The 21,130-nt window shown below is 32.5% G+C and overlaps 4 protein-coding genes across 8 annotated transcripts in view; 2 read left to right on the top strand and 2 right to left on the bottom strand.

Moving 5' to 3' along the window:
* LOC113399485 (salivary glue protein Sgs-3) overlaps nt 1-21,130 on the bottom strand; it is a 271,041-nt gene that overhangs the window by 180,324 nt on the left and 69,587 nt on the right. The window lies entirely within an intron of this gene.
* LOC113399391 (optic atrophy 3 protein homolog) overlaps nt 1-21,130 on the bottom strand; it is an 88,159-nt gene that overhangs the window by 63,344 nt on the left and 3,685 nt on the right. The window lies entirely within an intron of this gene.
* On the top strand, nt 36-15,929 carry LOC113399313 (calponin homology domain-containing protein DDB_G0272472). 5 transcript variants are annotated; one of them, XM_026638405.2, is made up of 22 exons: nt 36-244; nt 987-1,209; nt 1,615-1,788; nt 2,344-2,517; nt 3,726-3,888; nt 4,118-4,369; nt 7,371-7,516; nt 8,545-8,657; nt 8,993-9,146; nt 9,221-9,301; nt 9,370-9,525; nt 9,794-9,899; nt 9,985-10,091; nt 10,170-10,301; nt 10,412-10,552; nt 11,061-11,159; nt 11,685-12,218; nt 12,439-12,555; nt 12,887-12,946; nt 13,229-13,324; nt 13,413-13,475; nt 14,054-15,929. In XM_026638405.2, exons 2-22 carry the CDS (start codon nt 1,009-1,011, stop codon nt 14,072-14,074), a joined length of 3,090 nt encoding a protein of 1,029 aa, XP_026494190.2. In that variant the 5' UTR covers nt 36-244; nt 987-1,008; the 3' UTR covers nt 14,075-15,929. The 5 variants fall into 5 exon arrangements, with proteins under 5 accessions (XP_026494190.2, XP_064074029.1, XP_026494193.2 ...); XM_026638406.2 differs by lacking the exon at nt 36-244 and adding an exon at nt 417-553; XM_064217959.1 differs by lacking the exon at nt 2,344-2,517.
* Nucleotides 18,462-19,034, top strand: LOC113399319 (NTF2-related export protein). Its single transcript, XM_026638418.2, has one exon. The coding sequence runs from the start codon at nt 18,569-18,571 to the stop codon at nt 18,983-18,985; it is 417 nt and encodes a 138-aa protein (XP_026494203.1). The 5' UTR covers nt 18,462-18,568; the 3' UTR covers nt 18,986-19,034.

Here is a 21,130-nt window from a genome sequence, read left to right as displayed (position 1 = left end):
TTTTGGCAATTGACAACATTGGCAAATGGTAACATTGTCAAATCCGCTGTCGTTGTCGGACCCCGGTCCCGTTCTATAAATCGGTACTTCGATGTCGGTCAGTAGTCGGTATTCTAGGTACGCCTGCAGTTTAACTTTTTTTCTGTTTATTTTGTAAAGCATCTCTCGTAAGAAAGTTAACACGCATGAGCATAAAAAGAGAATTAAATTATCCATCAAACCATTTAATCAAGTTACTATAAAGGTAAGATATCCTACCACTCATTTAAGTGTAATTAGAATATTTAATATTCTTAACTAATTTGTGTATTCTTATTTTAACATATAACAATACCTTGGCATTCATGTCAATACTTTACAAATAATATTACTCTTAAATTCCTAAATGCTGAAATAATGAAACAGCGAGTCTACTGTCAATAACCTTTGACATGTGTCATTGCTTACGTGTCATTCTCTGTGTCTGTATTCATATTGAGCGAGATGTTACCGTGAATTTTTTAAAGAATTCGTATAATTTTTGCAAGAAAGTAATTTGTATCACAATATTTTGGTAAGTAATGCCGAATACCAAAACCGAAATGTTACAAAACATATAATCATTCAATTACGTTACTTTTTAATTAAACCGATATATATATATATGTAACAATGTAATAATTTTGCAATGCATATTTTATTTATAAACAGTTAAAATTCTTGCTACCGAAAGAGTTAATGATTAAAAAATATAGCTAACGGTGTAATTCAACTACGCATTCAAAAAAATTACTGCAGGTGTATTTAAAAAAAGTCGGCGTTTTAAAATTCTCGTATTATATTTAATTTGTAAAATACATGTTCATTAACCACTTGTATAGTTTATTACCGTTTGGTCATTTGAATATTATCAGACCTGTAAATGAAAGTGTAATCATATTAATTGTTTATAATTAATGTTGTGTCAAAGTCAATTGATAATCACTGTAATAGCTCTTTACCACTAGATAAGCGCTTGCGGCTAATACAATGGAGCTGCAGGCCCTGCTAGTACTGTGTGGGATTGGGGTGACTGGAGCTGCAGTGCTTCTTCTCATGGGGCTATTCTCAGCATCTGGAACTAGCTATGAGGAAGCAATAGCTCAGCAACGACGAGCAACAAATGAACTGCTTGCACTAGCTGAAAATAAAAATAAATCTAAAAAGACCAACAAAAAAGCTAACAAGAAGGTATTATATTTAAATGATTTGCTTCAAATTCTACTCTGTTTATGGTAAAGAATAATAAATGTAATATTTATATATTATCATAAATATCTTGTCATTATTCAGATCTAAACATACTTTACTCTGTTGATTTTAACCACCAAAATTGTATTAATTTTTTTATTGCCATATATTAAAATTATGATTTACTACAAAACTTTTATGAAGGCTTTTTAGTTATCTAGATCTGTTAATAGAACATTTATCTATCATATAATATTTGTTATTATATATGTAATCATATATTATTTTGTTAATTTTAATTGTAAAAAATGCATTAAAATTAAAAAAGAATGTCATTTGGACTTGTTAACTTGCTTAAGAAATTTCATATTAGTATAGTAGTTTTCAATGTTCACATATTTATAGTTAGCAAAGAAGGAAAAGAAAGAACATATCACAGCAGCGACAGGAAGTGAACCAGAAAGCGAAGCCCCAGCTGAAAGTGGAGTAGATGAGGATACAGTTCCTACAAAGCCTCATGTTGAATTCAGTCCTCCTGTTGTAGTGGAACTACCGACTGACACACCACCCAACATCAAGGTACACTCTTATACAATATTTAATTTCTTATATACATTATATAGTATATATTATTAATAAAATATTTATCTTGGATTCAATGTATTAAATTATCAGAAGTTATTTGGGCTCACAGATTGCAGCTTATCTTCTCATTATAAATTATAGATAAATCATTATCCCGTCTCAGCTATTTGCATGTATAGCAGAGGCATCCGTTATATATGCTTGTATTATTCATCTGGCTATGATAAGATGGTTTATTATATCTAATTATACATATAATATCTTTAATACAAATTCTTTAGATATTAACAATAGTTTAAATTTTATAATGAAAAATATGTTGTAGTATGTGGAAATTTAATTGTTTGCACTAAAAGCCTTTATACCTGGAATATAGATATAAAATATCGTGACGTGCATGACTCACGCCATTTTTATGAATTCACCAACTGTTGTAAATGTACTTACTGATATATAGTTATGTTAGTATGAAACTCGATTTGTAAATAGTGAAGAATTATTATTAAAAATAGCGGAAGTTCTTCTAGTGTAGAATTACTGTGTGTACAGATTCGCAAACGCGGCAAGGATCCTAAAGTAAAGCCGATATTAATTAACAAAGAGGATCCGAGTTGTGTTAGCGATCCGAGCGCGGCGGCCACGCCGGTCGCGGAGGTTTCTAACCACTTTGAGGAAATGCACCCCAAGGACGACTTTGAATTATTGCACGCTACACTAGAAAAAGTGAGTTTCTTGACACCAGTGACGTAACACTTTATGCCATCTACATAGCAAACAGTTATCAAAATAATGTCTCAGTTTTTCATATTAAATATAAAACTCATAATATAATGTTACTTTATTCAACGGATTCGAAAAAATCCATTTGATCAATCGATGATTAATACTTTATTATGCAAATAAATAAGATTTATATAATATATGATTGGTGCGTTAAAAGAAATGACCAGACAATATTAAATGCATTTTTTTTACAAACAATAAATATTTACGTCTTATGCATTTGACGTCATGGTTAGACTTGTAATATTATTTATAATACAAACTAATCATGGCATGATGTATTAAATATTAAATTATAAAGTTGTTGAAATAAAAAAAAGATCAAGAAAAATCCGAAAAAAGAAAGAAAATGAAATCTGATTTTATTTATCTGATTTTCTTAGATAGATAAACTTATTTTGTAATAATTAATAGAAGATTAACAAATTATTTTCTTGTTTGTGACGTTCATAGGACGAAGTGGTAAAGTGCACGAAATATTTAGCTTATTTGTAATTTTGTGATTATTAACAGCATGCGTAACCAATATAATTATATTTATGATTTGTAATTTAACTTCCCTTTTTATTATTATAGAATATAATGTAAGTTTATTTAGTATTAGTATACTTATAAGTAGGTTATTTATTAAGTTCTGTTGTAATGTTTACTTTAATTGTACTTGTGTTTAGTTTTCGTAAAAATTAGATTTGTGTCATTTAATAATAATTAGATTTATTTTATTTCGTTCGTATTTGATTGTTGTTATCATTTCTATAGTCACATTATATTGGCGTTGTGATTATTGCCTTCGTGTTTTGTCTTTATGCTTTGTAAATAAAAATATAATCATCATGTATAATTTGTGTTTGGTTAAAGGGAGCGTTATATTTTTGCATGGAAAGTTTACGTTTTTATTTTTATTAAAATTATTTGCATTTTTTTCTGTTAAATGTACGTAGGTATATGTTACCAAAAAGTCTTATCAACTTTTGTGGTGTTTGGTGGAACTTTCTATTAATGTTGGCCATATTTGTTATGTATTTTTTTTGTTGCCAGTTTTATTTTTTAATCCAACTAAACGGTACTTATGACTATCGATAAATTAAATGAACATATTCATAGAAAGAATACATACATTATAAATATTTTATATGTATGATAAACAGGTCGCGGAGAAGAAGGAGGAGGTAGCAGAAAAGAAGGAACATAAAGTTTCGAAACAAGTGAAGAGCGGTAAAGCTGCTCCGAAACAGAGTCAGGATTCCGTGAAGGAGGAAATTACACGCGATCGACCAAACAACGGTGATGCGCCTCTCGAACAACGCAAAGGTTTGCTATTTGCTCATATTCTAAACTCGATTTTAAAAGATTATCATCCTTCTACCGTTATATTTTACGACGCAGACTCTGTGTTAAATGTTAAGGATAAAGTTTTTTTTGCTTATTACAAACAGATCAATTGCTTTTTTTTTTTCTCTTTTTTAAATTTTTAAATTTTAAAATCTCGGGCAGCATGCCAGTGTAGTTAAATAATCTTAGTAAGTTGTAAATATTTCAGTTAAAAAGTTAGAAAAGAAGGTGGCCAGCGAAACGGCAGGTGAGGAGGTGGTGCCACCGCTGAACGTTCCGCAGCCGAGCGAGCTCACCACGGACAAGTTGCTGCGGAACGCGCTCCCGGCCGCCGCGCCCGCGCCCCCCGCGCCCGCACCCGCACCCGCACCCGCCGCCCCCGCCGCCCCCGCGCCCGCGCCCTCCCCGCCCGCCAAGGGCAAGAAGAAGAAGACCGAGCAGAACATGCTCGCGATTATTGGTGAGTCACTTTATACATGTTCGACCGATTTTTTCACAGTATTTAGGTACATGTGTGTGCGTATACACATAAAAATGCTTAGTTCCATTAGAATTAAAGTTGAATTAAAAATAAAATCATAATATTTTTTGGAATTTGTTATGAACCAAATGGGAATACAGAAAAATTAAATATATATTGGTAAAATATTGTGGAAAAGTATATACATACATACACATACAGCATATACATACTACACTATTTTAGTAAATGTCAACATTAATAAAACTTGGTATTGCTAATTACAGACAAACATTAATTACTAGCCTCACACTTGAATTTAATGAATATCCGTGTCAGTACATACACATATAGCCTATTCCAATGGAAGTAGGAAAAAAGATAAACAAACCTTAGATTTGCGTATTTCATTTTGCTAATTTTGATTTGCTAATAACTCAGCTACTAATAGTTTATGATTAATATATCTTTATTTATAATACAATACTATTGCACTTAACTACTTATTTCCACTCGAATTTAATTTCCAAAATTCCGATAAAAGTTTCGTCGACGTTCAAAACGCAATTTTATCGCAAATCCACAGTGAATATCATAGATTAATCAAGCTCTCGACCAATGATATCGCGTCAATTTGCTGTCAAATGTTGTTTATTTGGTTTTTTTTTTTTGGTTTTGTCATGGTTGGACTGGTACTATGTAAGTATATGAAGTACAATGTACAAAGACAGATTGTATCGCCTTCTGAATAAAAAGGGATATTACTTTATAACAGTCAGACTAATAATTCCTAAGATCCAAACTCTCCAACTATGTAACACTAGTATATTTTGATTTGTAACGTAAAAATATTAAAATAAAAACAATTTTTTAACTTAGAATTCTGGTTAAATCATAATTTGCTCGGTATATGTGCTGGTGAAACGTAAACATTCCACCCGAGTCTTTATTTACACTGAGCTGACAAACATTGCTAAGTAAATAGTGACAGAGTAATACTGTCTCTGTGATTTTGTCTCATACCATTATTATGTGGTCCTATTTCTGAATTGAGCCATAAAATATAACATGGTTCTATTTATTCATGCAAATTATCCACGGAACAATTTAAAAAGATACAAAAATTATACGTTTTTAGTAAGGTAATTGGTACATTCTTTTTACACAATTTATACTGGCTGTACTCGTGTGTATTACAATATATGTAGTGACAATTAGAGACCGGTTAGAGTTCAACCGTCCGTAATTCACAGGTAAATAACCAGTGCATACTACACTAAGAAGTTAATAAAAAATCGGAAGATCCATGAACCATTTTATTTTAAGACTTTATATGTTGCAATCTTAGGATATCTAAACAAGTGCTAAGTGCTATTTTTAAATAATTAGTAGTGATAAGGTACGAAGATAGTAGAAATAAATATAGGTATATATTTCGTACATAAAATAATTATTCGAATTTTATTATCTTTGATTTGATTTTATCGCACAGATTGTCTAAAGTTTTAATCTGATGTTGCTTTATCTTTAATTTAAAATTCTCGAAAATTTTACGTAGTATTAAATGTAAGTATGTTACGAGTTCACCCTCACTATTTGTTGCAATGCCTATTTGTTTATATTTATTCGACACAACTGCGACTACCTATTGTAGGTAATTTACGACAGAAACTATGTAATCACTAAAACGACTTTACAGAGTTTAACTGAATCGAATGAATGATCTGTAATAATTTATAATGAATACCAAAACATATTTTTTTATGTTTAAAATACACTACAAACACGTAGAAAAATAACAACACAAACATTACATTTTATGACAAGTCGTATATTTAAATACTGTAAGTGGTTTAAAATGAAACATAATCTGGTAACATGACTAATGAGTGACAATGCGAGTGAGGAACATGGTATCTTATAAGATAATAATAATACATGTTTTAATTGAACAACACACAAACCCACACAAAGATGATTGCGGCACACATCGGCAAGTGCCTGTATTATTTATGTACATGGATGAATGGATAGCCAATTCATTCCACAATTATACTACCTCGTCCGTAAAATGATTCATATATTTTGCAGGATTCGGAATTACATATAGGGATACTTATGTTATTAACACGGAGAGCAAAGATTAGGCTCCCGTTCGTTTAATTCCGTTGGCCAAGCGGTAACAGCAGTATTTTAATAATTATGAAATGTAGCTTACAAACTATTAAATGACGTTTTTCATGTATTTGTACAGCACTAAAAGTAATTGAATGATAATGAAAGTAGAAATAACATCTTATTTGAAATCAACCAACTGTGCACACAGTGCGACAATGTTTATAATTAGTTATGATAATTCGTCTGTTTCCTCCTAATTTTTCGCTATACTTGACTGATAAGAAGCAATTTTATCCGTACGCTTACGCTTTATTTTAGAGCTGTTTAAACTGTTGGTAAGGTCGTAAGGTTCAGTTTGGTTTGTGCCGGCGGATCAGTTAGAGAAACACGTCTTTCCTTCGCAAATGTATATTGGCAACTAAACTTAATCGTAAAGTTAATTGACTACGTTTTTAGGTTCAAAATCGCAAAACAGAATCACCAACTGTTTTAATGCTGCTTTGAGATTTTTCAACGAATACCTACTTACTGACAAACTCTCTGACTTACTCTCGTCTCTAATCACAAAGTTTTAAAAAAATATTTTGTTCTTTCGGGAAAGACTTCCATATAGATAAACTTATTAGCAACACCTAATCTCAATACAAAATTTAAGCCAAATCAATTGAGCCATATATTTACAAGTATTGTTTATTTAACCCTGTAAGATAATGATAGAAGACACACCTATTAAATATATGAATCAGTCAGGTCATATTAAAACGATGCTCACCTAGAAGAGTGTCCACAAAAAATATGCGGAATAGGCATCCCTACTTGCCCGTTCAATGAAGCGCAAAGCGTGCGTACCGAGTGGGTGAAATGATCGTGGTCCGGTCGGCAGGCGGCGACGGCGGCGGCGTGTCGGCGAGCGAGCTGGTGCGCGTGGTCCGCGAGGCGGCGCTGTCCCGCACCGACATCCAGGTGCTCACCGACGCGCTGCTCAACAAGCACCACGACCAGCTGCCCGAGCACTCCGAGTGGACCGAGGTGCGTGCAACACTCGCGACCTCTACCGAAACTGATTTTTGACATTTTTTCGATTAATTCATGGACCAGGCTCTCATCCCATTTGCTTGATGTCAATCTCCATTTCTAGTTATAATCTCAGCTTAGCGCGTTACGCCCAAACACACAGTTATAAAAAAAAAATATGTCCCCGTCGATAAATGTTCAAATTTTTATCGATAAAGTTTTAACTGTAGTCTACCTGGATGTGTATTCATGCATAGTAATAGTATATTTTCATTTTGTACTTACATATACGTTGCTTATCTAAGTGAATTTAATCTAAAGTAAAATACCCTGCAACGCCATTTTAAAACAATGTTATATAACGAATATTTGTAATACGTTTATTATGCCAGTATTGTTGATCTTGTATTAATATAATCTGAGTCAATACAATGATTACATGAATAAGTCACAGTGACTTAGTTATCCTAATGATATATCATATCCTTTGTAAAATGTAAATAGTTCTCTATCTAAAAGTCGATCTATCATCCCTTTATAAATAATTCGTTAATTTTTGTACTGACAGCTACATTTCTGTTTATCTTTTATTTTGATATTAAAATGTTTATAATACAACTGTTACATATTGATCTGTTGTTTATTACCAATTCAAAACAGTGACATGTAGGTAATCTGAGATCATTTATAAATTTAAACTTTAGTTTATAAAACATCCAGTTTTGCAATCTATAAACATTCTAAGATGGACGCACGTACGCACGTCCAAACCCGGCGTTATTATATGCTTTATTTATGTTTATCATTTTATCTGTTTAGTATCTTGAAACGAGCACGTTTCGGATAATTATACGCCACGAGCGCTATCCAACAATCCGCATGAAACAGTGCAGTATTGTAAACTCTAAGCCCTCTCTTCTTAATGAGGCCTTTAGACATTTAGAGGTTGCTACTTTTATAGTCGGATCAACATAATTTCAATACTATATGTAAATACTGCATTGATAATACTATTATATAAATAATAAAATTTATTGTTTTAGGGTCCAAACGATCCAATGCAGAAATTAAAAAAACAGTTAGCGGATAAAGAAAAGGCCCTCGCTGATGAAATTGAAGCCTCTCAAGCGCTGCACGCTAAATTGAAGGAGCTCAGGTGAGCGCATTCGAGTGATATGCGAGCTCTTAACGAGGGTGTAGTGAGAGTACTCTCTTGTCGGAGCGAAGCCGCGTGTCTGTTATCTTACGCGAGCAAACGTATACTGCATAACATTGCTACTAAGTTCATCTAACTCATATTTAATTGATTACTACATCTTATGTCGGTTATGACATTGCATTTGGAAATCATTTGTTTATGTAATAGTGTGATACGTAGTTTCTTGTTATATATTTATCGATACATACATATATACTTACATATTTACCGTGGGAAAAGCTGTTGAAAAATGTATATTGACAATCGTATAAGTTTCGACGTTCCACGCGCAGGACGAACCTCAACGCGGAGCGCGGGCGCGCCTCGGCCGCCGGCCGCGCCGCCGAGCAGGCCGCCGCCGCCGCGCGCGCCGAGCAGCACACCCTGCAGGCGCGCCTGCAGCGCCTCCTCGACGACAACCACGCGCTCGCGCAGGACAAGCTCATGGTGACCACCCGCCCCCCTCGCGCGTCACCTCCGCCGCGGAATCGATGCTCACGATCGGATCGTTCCTGTTCCAGCTCCAGTCCAAGCTGAGCGAGGAAAGCGAGGCGCAGGCGCAACGCGTCCAGATGGAGATGCACATCCAGAGGCTATCGGAGGTGAGCTCTCGTCCTCGTCCACGCGGGCCACTAAACGCCGCAGAGTGTAACGCAGAGGCCGTCGGCAGGCGGAGGCGGCGCTGGTGGTGCAGCTGGGCGCGCTGCAGGCGGAGGCGGGCGCGCGCGCGGTGGAGGCGGGGCAGGCGCGCTGCGACGCCGCCGCGGCGCGCGACGCGGCGCTGCTCGCGCAGCAGCACGGCGCCGAGCTGGCGCAGCAGCTGCAGGTGCGCTAAGAGCGCTCTTGCCAAACAGAGACAGCTCTTGAAAACACGTTTTTTTACTCTTTCCACTATTTATTCCGTCTTTCTTCCGTCCTCCGCCATTTGTAATTATTGTAATTGATTAGTCTACTTTCGTTCGCTTCTCATATATTTCGCTCCCTCACAAACACGTATTTTATCATTATTCCTTACAATGGTAAAAGACTTAAAAAATAGTTAAATGCCACCTCAAAATGTAATATAACCAAAAACGTACTCTGTGCTGCGTCAGGAGGCCAACCGCGTATACGCGGAGTTGGAGCAGCAGCGGCAGTGCGCCGTGCACGCGGAGCAGCTTGCGCAGCAGGAGCTGCGGCAGCTGCAGGCGCGCCTCGCGGGTATATTATCAACTAACTTAAAAAGTTTTATAAATGTGTTGCCGTTTCAAAATTTCTATATTATTTACTTAATTTCCGTACACAGGTCTTACTGAAGCTCAAAACGAGGTGCAGCGTGTCACGAGCCGCGCGCAGGCCGCGGAGAGCGCAGCGGACAAAATTAAAGAAGACATGGAGAAGGATAAGCAAGAGGTTAGAGGTCACTCTTCCATTGTTGATCAGTGATCTGTTAACTTGTAAACCAAATATATGTTTGTTTATATATTCCAGTTATCAAAAGAGATCGCACAATTGCGAGAACAGCTTGCCGCCCGTGAGACTGAGTTGGCTGAACTGAAGCAACTAAAAGCAGTTCCTGCTCAAAATGGATTGCCTCCTACTAGTAATACCGACGGGCAGAAGGTAAAAACATTTTATTCAAGGTCGTTTTTTGGAAAGTTTGTTTTTCATAAAGTAAGTAATAGTCTAGTGTTATGTTTACTGACATAAAACCTCATTAATTTAAACTCCAGGCGGCGGAGCTTGCTAAAGTTGAAAGCGTAGTCGAATCTCTTCGGAATGAACTTGCATCAGCACAGAAGAGTAGTTCAGAGCAAAGAGAACAGCTGGCGAGTCTGCAGGAACAACTCGCTCAGTACAGGGAGAAGAACAACGTAAGTTCACATACAGTTAATAGAATTGCAATGTGTATGTGTGCTGCGTGTCACATATATAATATCTAAACTCACTATTGAACATTATAATATCTTACGGCTACAATATCAATATTTGCTAAAACACATTAAACGCACTTTTTATAATATTTTGTTATATATGTAGTAAAGTATTGGAACCGTAAACTATTTTATTTGGCCATAGTGAAGACGCCATATTACAGGCTATTACAACTAATAAGCTGAAGAGATATTATATCAAAACATTTGAAGTTTTTAAATATTATGCGTGTAACAAAGAACATTACTTTAAACGTGTGATTGATGAGATAAAAAAAGAGATATTTAAAGTCCTTAATTAAATAATTCTGAAATCGGCGTACTTTACGTGTTAACTTTTTGAAACTGATTAAATAATCTGAATGGAATACTAACAACTCTTCTATAAATACTCAGTTTGAACGACTGTTCTGTCACTTCTCTTTTAACTTGTTTTGACTCCTGCCAGGAGTTGCGAACTAAAAACTGGAAAGTAATGGAGGCGTTACAAACAGCCGAAAAGGCTCTCGCGACGAGAGCGACGCCCGCGATGCCGGCCCAAGACGCCGTAAGTCTGACCAGCTGTACTCGTTCTTTGAATCAATATGTGAAAAACTGTCGACGAACAACCGGCACATCTTGGCTTAGAGTTTTAGACAGTATTTTACTTTATAAAACATTATTTATTTAAGTAAAGTAAATAATTAGATACTTTTTAACTTCTACAAGTGGTATAAGATTAAAAGGTAATATTTGGAAAATTCATCTAACTCTTTATATTGATTTTTAGACTTGTATTTTTGGTTTGTTCACAGTCTTCATAAATTGATTTCCAATAGAGTTTTTATACAATAGCATTGTAAATATTAAATCTTTGGCCGGCTTCGCTTAATTATCTATATGTATAATATATATCACTTAAATTATTTTTGTGCTTCAATTAACTAACTTGTAATTATATTTTCGCTAATTATTATAAATATAAATTAATTACATCTGTATTCAAGTAGCTACAGACCTTATAATTCGAATTATATATTTTATTAGATAAGTTGTATTTTAAAGAAAAAGCTTATTTCAATGAATTTACCAGGAAGCTGTGACGAGAGCCGAGGCGCAACATTTCAATGAAGTAGCAAATGTCCTGCGATCTGTATGCCCTACAATTGATCCTACTTCCAAGGTGGGAATGGAATGGCTGCAAACTTTTGCAAACACCCTCAAAAAAGAACTCGAAGCGAAGGAAGCTGAGAAGAAACGAGTCGAACAGGACCTGGCTTCAAAACTGTCGGAAAAAGACAACGAGAGAAAGCAACTCGAAGCGGTCTTGCAGAAAAAAATACAAGAAAAAGAATTGTTAGCAAAGGAAATCGAAAGCAAATTGCAACAACAAATACAAGAGAAAGAGTTAGCTAAGAATAGAATTGAAAGTGAATTACAGCAAAAGTTGAAAGAAGAATTAACCTTCAGAAAGCAAGTAGAGAGTGAGCTGCATAAGAAGAAAGAGGTCAAAGTAGTGAAGGAAAGAGTGGAAGTGACGGATGAGTCGCGCGTTAAAGATTTAGAAGCACAGAATGAGCACTTACAGAGCCTCGTCGACAAGTACAAGAGAATAATTGATGATACCGTGAGTTTGATTTTAAACTATCTAAATCTGTGTTTAATAATATTGGGTGTTTTTTTTCACTATATAACTTGTGCAGCTAATGCAACCTACAGCCTACATTAATACTTGCCTCTTTGGCTCATACTTTAGCTCATACGGTTGCATATCGCAAGGCCCCGGGATCGCCTCGCAGGTTTCTCAGCCCGGAATAAGTAAATTATCAGTGTTTCGTGTCGAACAGGAAGGCGTGCTGAGTCGGCTGCAGCAGAACGTGACGCGCGAGGAGCAGCGCTGGGCGCAGCAGCTCGCCGACAAGCAGCGGGACCTCGACACGCTGCGCTCCAGCACCATGCTGCAGGTACCACTCTGGCAGACGCGGCTGCGACTAACGTTCGTCCGGGACCGAATTGTACTTAACGCTATAAATCCATTCCATTGGGATCTTTTAACATGGTGGTGTTGCGGAAGTTCCTTGACGTGACTAAGTCATAAAACGTTGACTCGAATGGTCAGGGTCCATGCGTTGATGTTATATGTTCAGTGGAATATTTGTCTCACAATAATAATACTTAGTTTATGAATTGATTAAATACATATGTATGAACGATACATAAACATCAGTTCTACATTGGAAAATGTTTACTTATTGCACAGTGCTATTGATGCCCTAACGATACTTTTTTACATAGGAACCTCTGGCGTTTGCATACTCCTGCATTGAGAAATCGTTGCCTACCATCGTGGCAGAGGTATAACGCACAAACATTAGTGTCCACGTTGCGTGTTTATGTCGCCTCTTCATAAACTCCATTCATAAGATTTATTACATAATATTGATTATCGAAGTAAATCTTACTATAATGTGACGTCGTTACTTGTTTCTGCGTTCAATCTATCGGCTCTTTGGATTAAATATGTTTATGTTATTTTACCATCGGTGACGGCTTGAAATTACGTTTTTGGTATCTCAACTATTTTTTATACATTCAACATTACTTTCAGAAATATAATTCGTTTATTTTATATTTTAGATGCAGAATAAAATTGATTCGCTTCAGGCGGAGTTACAGAAGTTGCAATCGAAGAATCACAGTAACAGCTTTGCGGACGCGGAAAGACTAACGGAGGTAACAAACGATATGAAATTAACGAAATCATTTAATATTGTTTTAAAATAAATTAATATCATTTTTATTTTAAAATCTTTGTTTCTAGGAAAGGTTAATGGCAGGTTTATCTGATAAACACGATACAGATGTGCACAACGGACCAATACAGGTGAGAAACTACTTTGCTATACAAAGGTTTATCAATTATCATTATTATTATAGATAACAATAATCCATCCATGACCTTACACAAAGTCGAATCGGTTTTAACGTTAGTACATTAATTGCATTTATTGTTGTTGTTTATTTAATAAGTATCTTTAAAAAAATTTTTTTTTAGTTTCTATAACAACAATATTATAATATTCGAATGGCAGGAGCAGTAAAGATAGACTAATCTTGGATTGATATATTTCATTTGATTGGTAATAGTTCTACTATATTATGTTCTAAAAACAAACGAAAATTCTCGATTAAATGAAATATTTATAATATAACACTATTCCACCCAATTAATTAATTCTGATAACAAATTCGCCGGAATTCAAAACTCCATTTTCTAGAATCGATACTGAACACCAAAAACTATTAAAAATCTCGACCAATGTTGTGTAAAATCATTGCAATCGGCTATGTGTTTTCTATGTATATGTAAATAAACCAGTTAGCATTTAATTTAAACTTATTGAAGTATTATTAATGTACAATTATGGATAACATTTATTAAAGCATTTTTTTGTACAACAGGTTGGACTAGTTGAGAATTAAAAATTAGAAAATGTACAAATCTTTTCTGGAGCGCAACTCGCAACTCCGGCGCATCAATCGCACTCGCCTTCACTGCCGCTTATACGATAAGGTTTTTCGATAATTACCTAACAAATGAAAACGTAGGATAAACTGAAATATTTTGTACAGTAGGCACTTTACTTTTTTTAGTATGTGGTTTAAAAACTAACAGTTCGGTGAAGTGACCAGATTTTTAAATTACTGTTAAGGTGTTAGTACTGCATTGTAAATCTTGATGTTTAAAAATTAATGCCACCTTTGTATAAAGCTCAATCGTCAAAAGTATAATTTTACTAAATGTTTCTAATTTAGTTCCTAACTTTTTGTTTTTTATAAAATCGTCCTCAAATATCCATAAAAGAAAACATGGAACACATGCAGTGAATGAGTGCTATTAATGGACGTGTAACAAATTAGGTGAGTCCTGATGATATCACAACTGAAATGTTAATAATGTCTATATAAAATCACATAATATCTTCTTACATAATAAGATTTCATGTGATAGATAATAATACATATTACAATAAACTAAGCTTGAGAAACCCTATTATGATACTTTTATTAAATTAGTAATAATTGAATCTTTCGGATATTATTATATTTAATATTATTATTTACTCAGCCTGAAATGAAAGTTTATTCATGAACTATTGACCTCTATTGATAACAGAAATTGGTTAGTTACAATAATAAAGTTTATTTTATTTTTTTTTGAATTTTTGATACATATTGGTTATTATAACTTTAACATAAAATTATGAATATGACATGAAATTTTTTATTCCTAGTAGATGTAAAGTGTATGTCGGTCACGTATTTTTAGGACTGTATTAGTTAAAGAATTGTATGCAACATTATGTAGCTTCAACAATCTGATCGTGATTTATCAATTTGTTGAATGTTTCATTAATGCGACTCGTGATTTAAAGATAGTAAAACTAATTTAAAAAGTTTCAATAGAATATTTTACAATTAAAAAATAAGAACAAACTTATGCAAGAATTTAAAATGAAAATTGTGATAAAATTATGTAGCTATTTTTAGTTTTTTTCTAATGATTGCAAATCTGTAATAATAATCGTCTTGATTTTATTGAAATCAGTTTTATCTTCTTTCAATCTTTAAATCGCGTTTCAAAATTTATTATTGTGATCATTTAATCAAATTAATCTAAGACGACGTATAGTTAGGTATATATGTAGTTAAATTGATATATATTTTTGTCTTATTTTAATTATCCTGTTGCTTTTTAATATAACTTTAGTAATATATTTTATATTGAAAAAAAAATAATTGAATTTGGCAGATTCGTTTTATTTGCAAAACTAAATCGTGTGTGCATTTTATTTATTTAAGGGAATGTTATTTACTATTTAGAGGTATATTATTTATAACTTTTGTACTAGTGCATAATCATTTCTGTCAGTGCCTTAGAATAAGATTTAAATTTGATAAGCTGACTGTTTAATTTCTAGTAATAACGAAATAAAATGCATGTTAATGATTAAGTTATTATTGAATTGTAAATTTTTTTTAATCTGTTGGATACACACATCTTCAATGACGTGGGATGTGTTGAATGTTGGCGTAAATTTTAAATGAATATTAGCTGCTTACGTCTAATTTTTTTAAAGCTAATGATTTAAATTTCATGCAAATTTTACAAATAACGCCAACACTAAAAAGCGTATATTTATAAAAGAATTGTCGTGTCAAATGTCCTGAGTATTGTATTTGCTGTAGTAATAACGAACTTAATTGTATAAGCCAATTTATATGAAAATTCATATACTAGATAAAGACATTATCAAATAAAATATTTCTATGATTATTTGATTCGTTTTATTATAACATTTGTTGGATAGTCTAACGGTGCTTACGGTATCCAAAGGGATATTTTATTAGAATAATAAAAGTTATTTAAAAATTAAAAAACTTTTCAACATATAAAAATAACTATATTCCTGTCAGAAAAACTAGAATGAAGGATTTATCTTTACAGAAAGTGTGAAAAAAAATCAGTGTTCGTAAAATAATTAAATTAAATGATTAATAATTCCTGCTGATGTACGATAGTACACTCATTTGTAAGCAGATTATACGATAATTTCCATATAGCACATGCTTTGCACTATTGGGTTTACTTGGCGGCGAAAGTCACCGCCAAGTAATTTATTTTACATTATTGTGTACTTATAAAATTATTGTTGTAATTAGTTGTTCAATAATTTGTTAAACTTTAATTAATTCTATTTTATTTGGCATACTATTTAAGACTGGCACAAATATATATAGGTAGGTACTTTTTTTTTATCCTGTCACGAGAAATAATTAGATGATCATAAGTTATTGCGACACTAGCTGATGCCCGCGACTCCATTCGCGTGATTTTAAGGCTCAAAAATAGGGGTATTATATGGTAGACATATCTGTGTATCTTTGATTTTGTCGTGGCATTGTAATTTCCAAATGGATTATGTTTTGTTTTTTTTATAGATATCTTATTTGAATGGGTTGCCATCAATAAAACTCAAACTACAAACAACCGAACGTTTTAAATGTATAATTTAATATTGTAATATTAAAAAGTTATGATGTATTTGTCTAACTGCGTAACGTATATTACACGATATTACACGTAGTGCCGTCGGGGATTAAAGCACAGATTTTTTTGCAGTTGCGAAAACGCGATAGAGCCACATAAAGCTAACCGTGTGCACTGGACTCGATTAAAAGTAAACGATTTTTTTTTTTGGAATGAGAAGGAACGTTGGTGCAAACATAAAATCATCTGCGCCGTACCCATTTAAATTTATAGTATATTTATTTTCATATGCAAAGGGATGATGTAACACCAGTGGAACTCTTTAAAAAGGTTTTAAATTTTAACCTCATCAGCCCTGGTTCCATAACATCTTGTTTTTAATAAAACAAATAAAACGCTTTATGTTACCCCAAGGTTACTACACTGTAAATCAGTGAAAACCGCATCCAAATCGGTTAAGCCGATTCCGAGATTAGCGGTAACAAACGATAGATACGCAAAAAAAAAATCCCTCCAGGAATATTTTTTCTCAAATATCTTCCATGTACAGATTTCTATCAGCTACGATTTTATTATATGTTGGAGAATTAATTATCAAGCTAGAATTTATTTTGTCATCCTGATCTACTGAAATTACACTATATTTTATTTTTTATCAATTTTTATCAATAGTGCAATATTTAAGGTATATAGCATTCGCAAGTTACGTTTCATATGATTTGAATGTGCTATAAGCATTGTCGTGATTTATATGGTAATAGTACGATAATTCTAGGATAAGTCCAGGTAAGATAGCTTAGTAGAATATTCAATATCGTAACACAGATCGATCATGGAAGATAGCTGACACGATTTAGGTTGTGCATTAGTGTTGCATATCGATAGTCTATCGATAGCTAAGGTGTAAGCGAAAATATCCATACTATCGATAGCTCCTCATGATCATATTGATACTATCGATAGTATTACAAAAAATAATACTTTTAACCTAAACTATCAATAGTATCGATAATTTTGTGCTGTCAATAGCCAGTTATTTTTCGATAGTATTACTTTCGGAAGATAATTTATATAATAGGCCAGGTAACGACAATATATTTTAATAAGTTTATATAAAGTTGCGCTCGGAAATAGTTCATAAAAATTAATACATTCAGTACTTTTTCTTCGATTTATGTAAAAACATTAAAGTATACACTCAAGTTTCAAATTGTGTGTCTTCTTGTAGAATTTATGTAATTATATACGACCATCGATGTCCAAAGATACGTATTAAAATTATAACAATATTCAATGACAACAGGGTCTCGATCCAAGAAACATTATCGAGAACTTTGACTTCCCCATTATCCTTTTCTCAAAATTCATTCGCTGACTATCGAAAGTCCAAAATCATCGATATTATCGATAGTATCACCGTATCAATAGTAGTGCTCACGGAGAGCTGTCGATACTATCGATAGTATTGATCAAAACGATACAACAGATAGTACTACTGATATCCTGAATAGTTTTCGAGGTGAATTAACAAATCAAACTATCGATAATTCTGCAACACATTTGTGAATGTGAATTATTGTGAACACTGTACCGTTGTTACTTTTTGTGTCAACTGTGAACTAAGTTTTTTAATCTGTCACTACAGTACTGTACTCTAATTTTAGTGGTTTCAGGTTTGAGTTTAGTCGTTAATAATTAATATTGTAGTTCATTATTTTCTTTTTTTACTCTTACATATTGATAAAATTATAAATAAATATTATATTAGTATATCATATTCATAATCTTGCACCACAGACTGCCATTACTGCTTTTAAACTTGCACAATTTCACCAGTTGGCGCTGTCCACTCTATGAATTTTGAAGAGCAAAAATAATAAACACTGCACTTTTGCAAATTAGCTCAACTATAAATCCTTTTAAGAATGGCCAGTGAAGTTGCTTTGAAAAATGTAGACAATGCGTGCGAAACCGCAGAAGAATTTACAAGAGTATTCTACAAACAAGTAGATAATAGTAGACATTTAACCTCGAAGTTGTATCTAGACACAGGACTATTGGTTTGGAATGGGAATGGAATTAATGGAAATGATAAAATCCAAAAGTTTCTCATGGATTTGCCTGCCAGCAATCACGTATTAAAAACATTAGACGCCCAACCGATATCGGAAAATTTAGTAGCAAATAAACTGACATACCTTATTCAAGCTTGTGGAGACGTCACATACCAAAACGACGATGTTAAAAAACCATTTCAACAAACATTCCTTATTGTTGCCGTTGAAGGTAAATGGAAAATAGCATCAGACTGTTTTAGACTCCAAGTACCACATAGTAATTAGGTATTTTTGTTTTAAGGTTTGAATAAAGTTGATGTAATTAAAAAAATAATACTATCTTATTTCTTTATTTTATAATTTTACAATAGCACCGCAATGGATATATATTTTATTACTGAACTGATACAATGAAATACAAGAAGCTTGTACATATTATATATTCCTTACTGAATACAGTCTTGATATGTTTATTGTAAAAAAAATATTATTCTTAAAGTTTGGAATAACTACCTATGTAGTAATTGCAATTAGAGCAATAGTGATCAGCTGTTTTGAATGTTGCTAGCATGTAAGGTAACGTAGCAAGACAACAGAGTAAACACCAACTGAAAAAAAATTGCAATATGAACCAAAAATATACATTATTCAAGTCCCTACTTAAAGGTCTTTTGAATCATCATTATTCAAGTGTACCATGATAATTAGTAGTTAATAATAAAAGTACCAAATTTTTAATTATTTAACCAAATATGTTATTTAAACTTGAATACTTACAATGTCAAACCACATATGAATCCAGCTACTAAGTGTGTTTTATTGGAATTGACAAATTTAATTGTAGTTAAAATCCTCTTATGACAACTCGGACAATTCACATATATTGGTTCATCTTTTAAAAACTGTTGTACAATAATTGTTTCATGTCTAACAGGCTGATTAGTCACAGGGGATTGTTGCAAGGGATCTGATACTGTATATGGAGGTGGAGGGATGCGACTTGGACCCAGCGATTCCATTCCTATAACCTGTTGTGTTGTTTCAGCATTTGTCATATTTTTTTCTGGTCACTTAAATATATTTAATAAAAACAAAAAGTTTACTTTTTACTAACACATACAATATCCTTAGTACTTCACACGAGAATGCTTATCAGTTACTGATGTAAATTATCTTATCATCTCTGATTAATATGTACAAGTTTTTGTAGTGGGTTGTTAAAAAAAAAACATCATGTTTCTAATTTTTCAATTATATTACATTTTAAACAATAGGTATTAAATGGAAAGGTACTATATTATGGAGAAAAACTACAAATTTGTTTAAATGTCAAACAATTTTTATCAATGAATAAATATTGTAGGATATATTTAATTAATTACATAATAAAGACCTTACAAAATAAATGAAAAAGTATTTTCATAAAACTATATCAACATTTCCAGTGTTGAGTTCAAGGCACAACTTTCAAACTAAATGAAAATCTAGATATCAAACTCATAAAATTTATTGAATTTTTTATTTAATGTGAGAAAGATTTTTTATAAATATCTCATTTTGAAGCTTAAATATCTTATTTTAAAATATATTCAAATAACATGACAGTAATTATACTATAATTATTATAAAATTAACACAAATTATGGAATTCTAATTTCTCCTGGTTTGAGGAGTATATTTATTATAAACAATTCATTTTTTTTGTGTATTAGTCGAGAAGATTTAAAGATTACTAATACAATCAATTAAACTTCAAGTCAAAAAAAATTTTTTCAATATACATAATTTTTCAATACTGAATTCAATGATGGAAATAGAATAAATAAATATTGATTGATTATATGATTATTAGAAAAGAATAAAAATATGATTTACCTATACTGTACACACATGTCAGAACAATATCACAGTTAATTTTATAATAATAAGGAAAATATGAAATATATGACATTTTGTTCAATATTAATTTTAGAATGAAGTTTAAATTTATTTTCAATTTCAAGTTTCTCTGTTTAATTTCATGCTATTTAATTATTTTTATATGAATAAAACAAAAAAGGAAGACAGAAGATTGCTTCTTTTTATAAGTAACATTGCTGCTAATTGTACAAAAACTACATCTTTATGCATGGTACAAAAATAGTATCTTATTTAACTACCTTAATTTTAAATAAAAATATATAAGCACATAAGAAAACAAAATTCTATAACCTATCAGGGCCACCACCCCAAATATTTATATAAAGAATAATAAATAATATATATTATTATCAAATCTTTAGGCACAAAATTGCTGCTGTAACAAAATATTCATATAATAGCAACTTAATGTTTTTAGTACTTATAGTTATTGCTGAAATATAAAAATGGCACCATGATAAATATGTAATCGAAAAGTGATTTTTAATTAAAAAAGGAATGAAATTTAAA

Source organism: Vanessa tameamea, chromosome 19, assembly GCF_037043105.1.
Source record: "Vanessa tameamea isolate UH-Manoa-2023 chromosome 19, ilVanTame1 primary haplotype, whole genome shotgun sequence".
Taxonomy (NCBI): domain Eukaryota; kingdom Metazoa; phylum Arthropoda; class Insecta; order Lepidoptera; family Nymphalidae; genus Vanessa; species Vanessa tameamea.
Note: the sequence above shows the minus strand (reverse complement) of the source record. Positions and strands in the feature narration are given on the sequence as shown.

Excerpts from the sequence above, each read along its gene's own strand:
- LOC113399313 (XM_026638405.2), top strand. The coding sequence starts at position 1,009 with ATGGAGCTGCAGGCCCTGCTAGTACTGTGTGGGATTGGGGTGACTGGA. Across the intron at positions 3,889-4,117 it reads GCCTCTCGAACAACGCAAAG|TTAAAAAGTTAGAAAAGAAG; the intron begins GTTTGCTATTTG and ends TAAATATTTCAG. Across the intron at positions 8,658-8,992 it reads GCTAAATTGAAGGAGCTCAG|GACGAACCTCAACGCGGAGC; the intron begins GTGAGCGCATTC and ends TTCCACGCGCAG.
- LOC113399319 (XM_026638418.2), top strand. The coding sequence starts at position 18,569 with ATGGCCAGTGAAGTTGCTTTGAAAAATGTAGACAATGCGTGCGAAACC.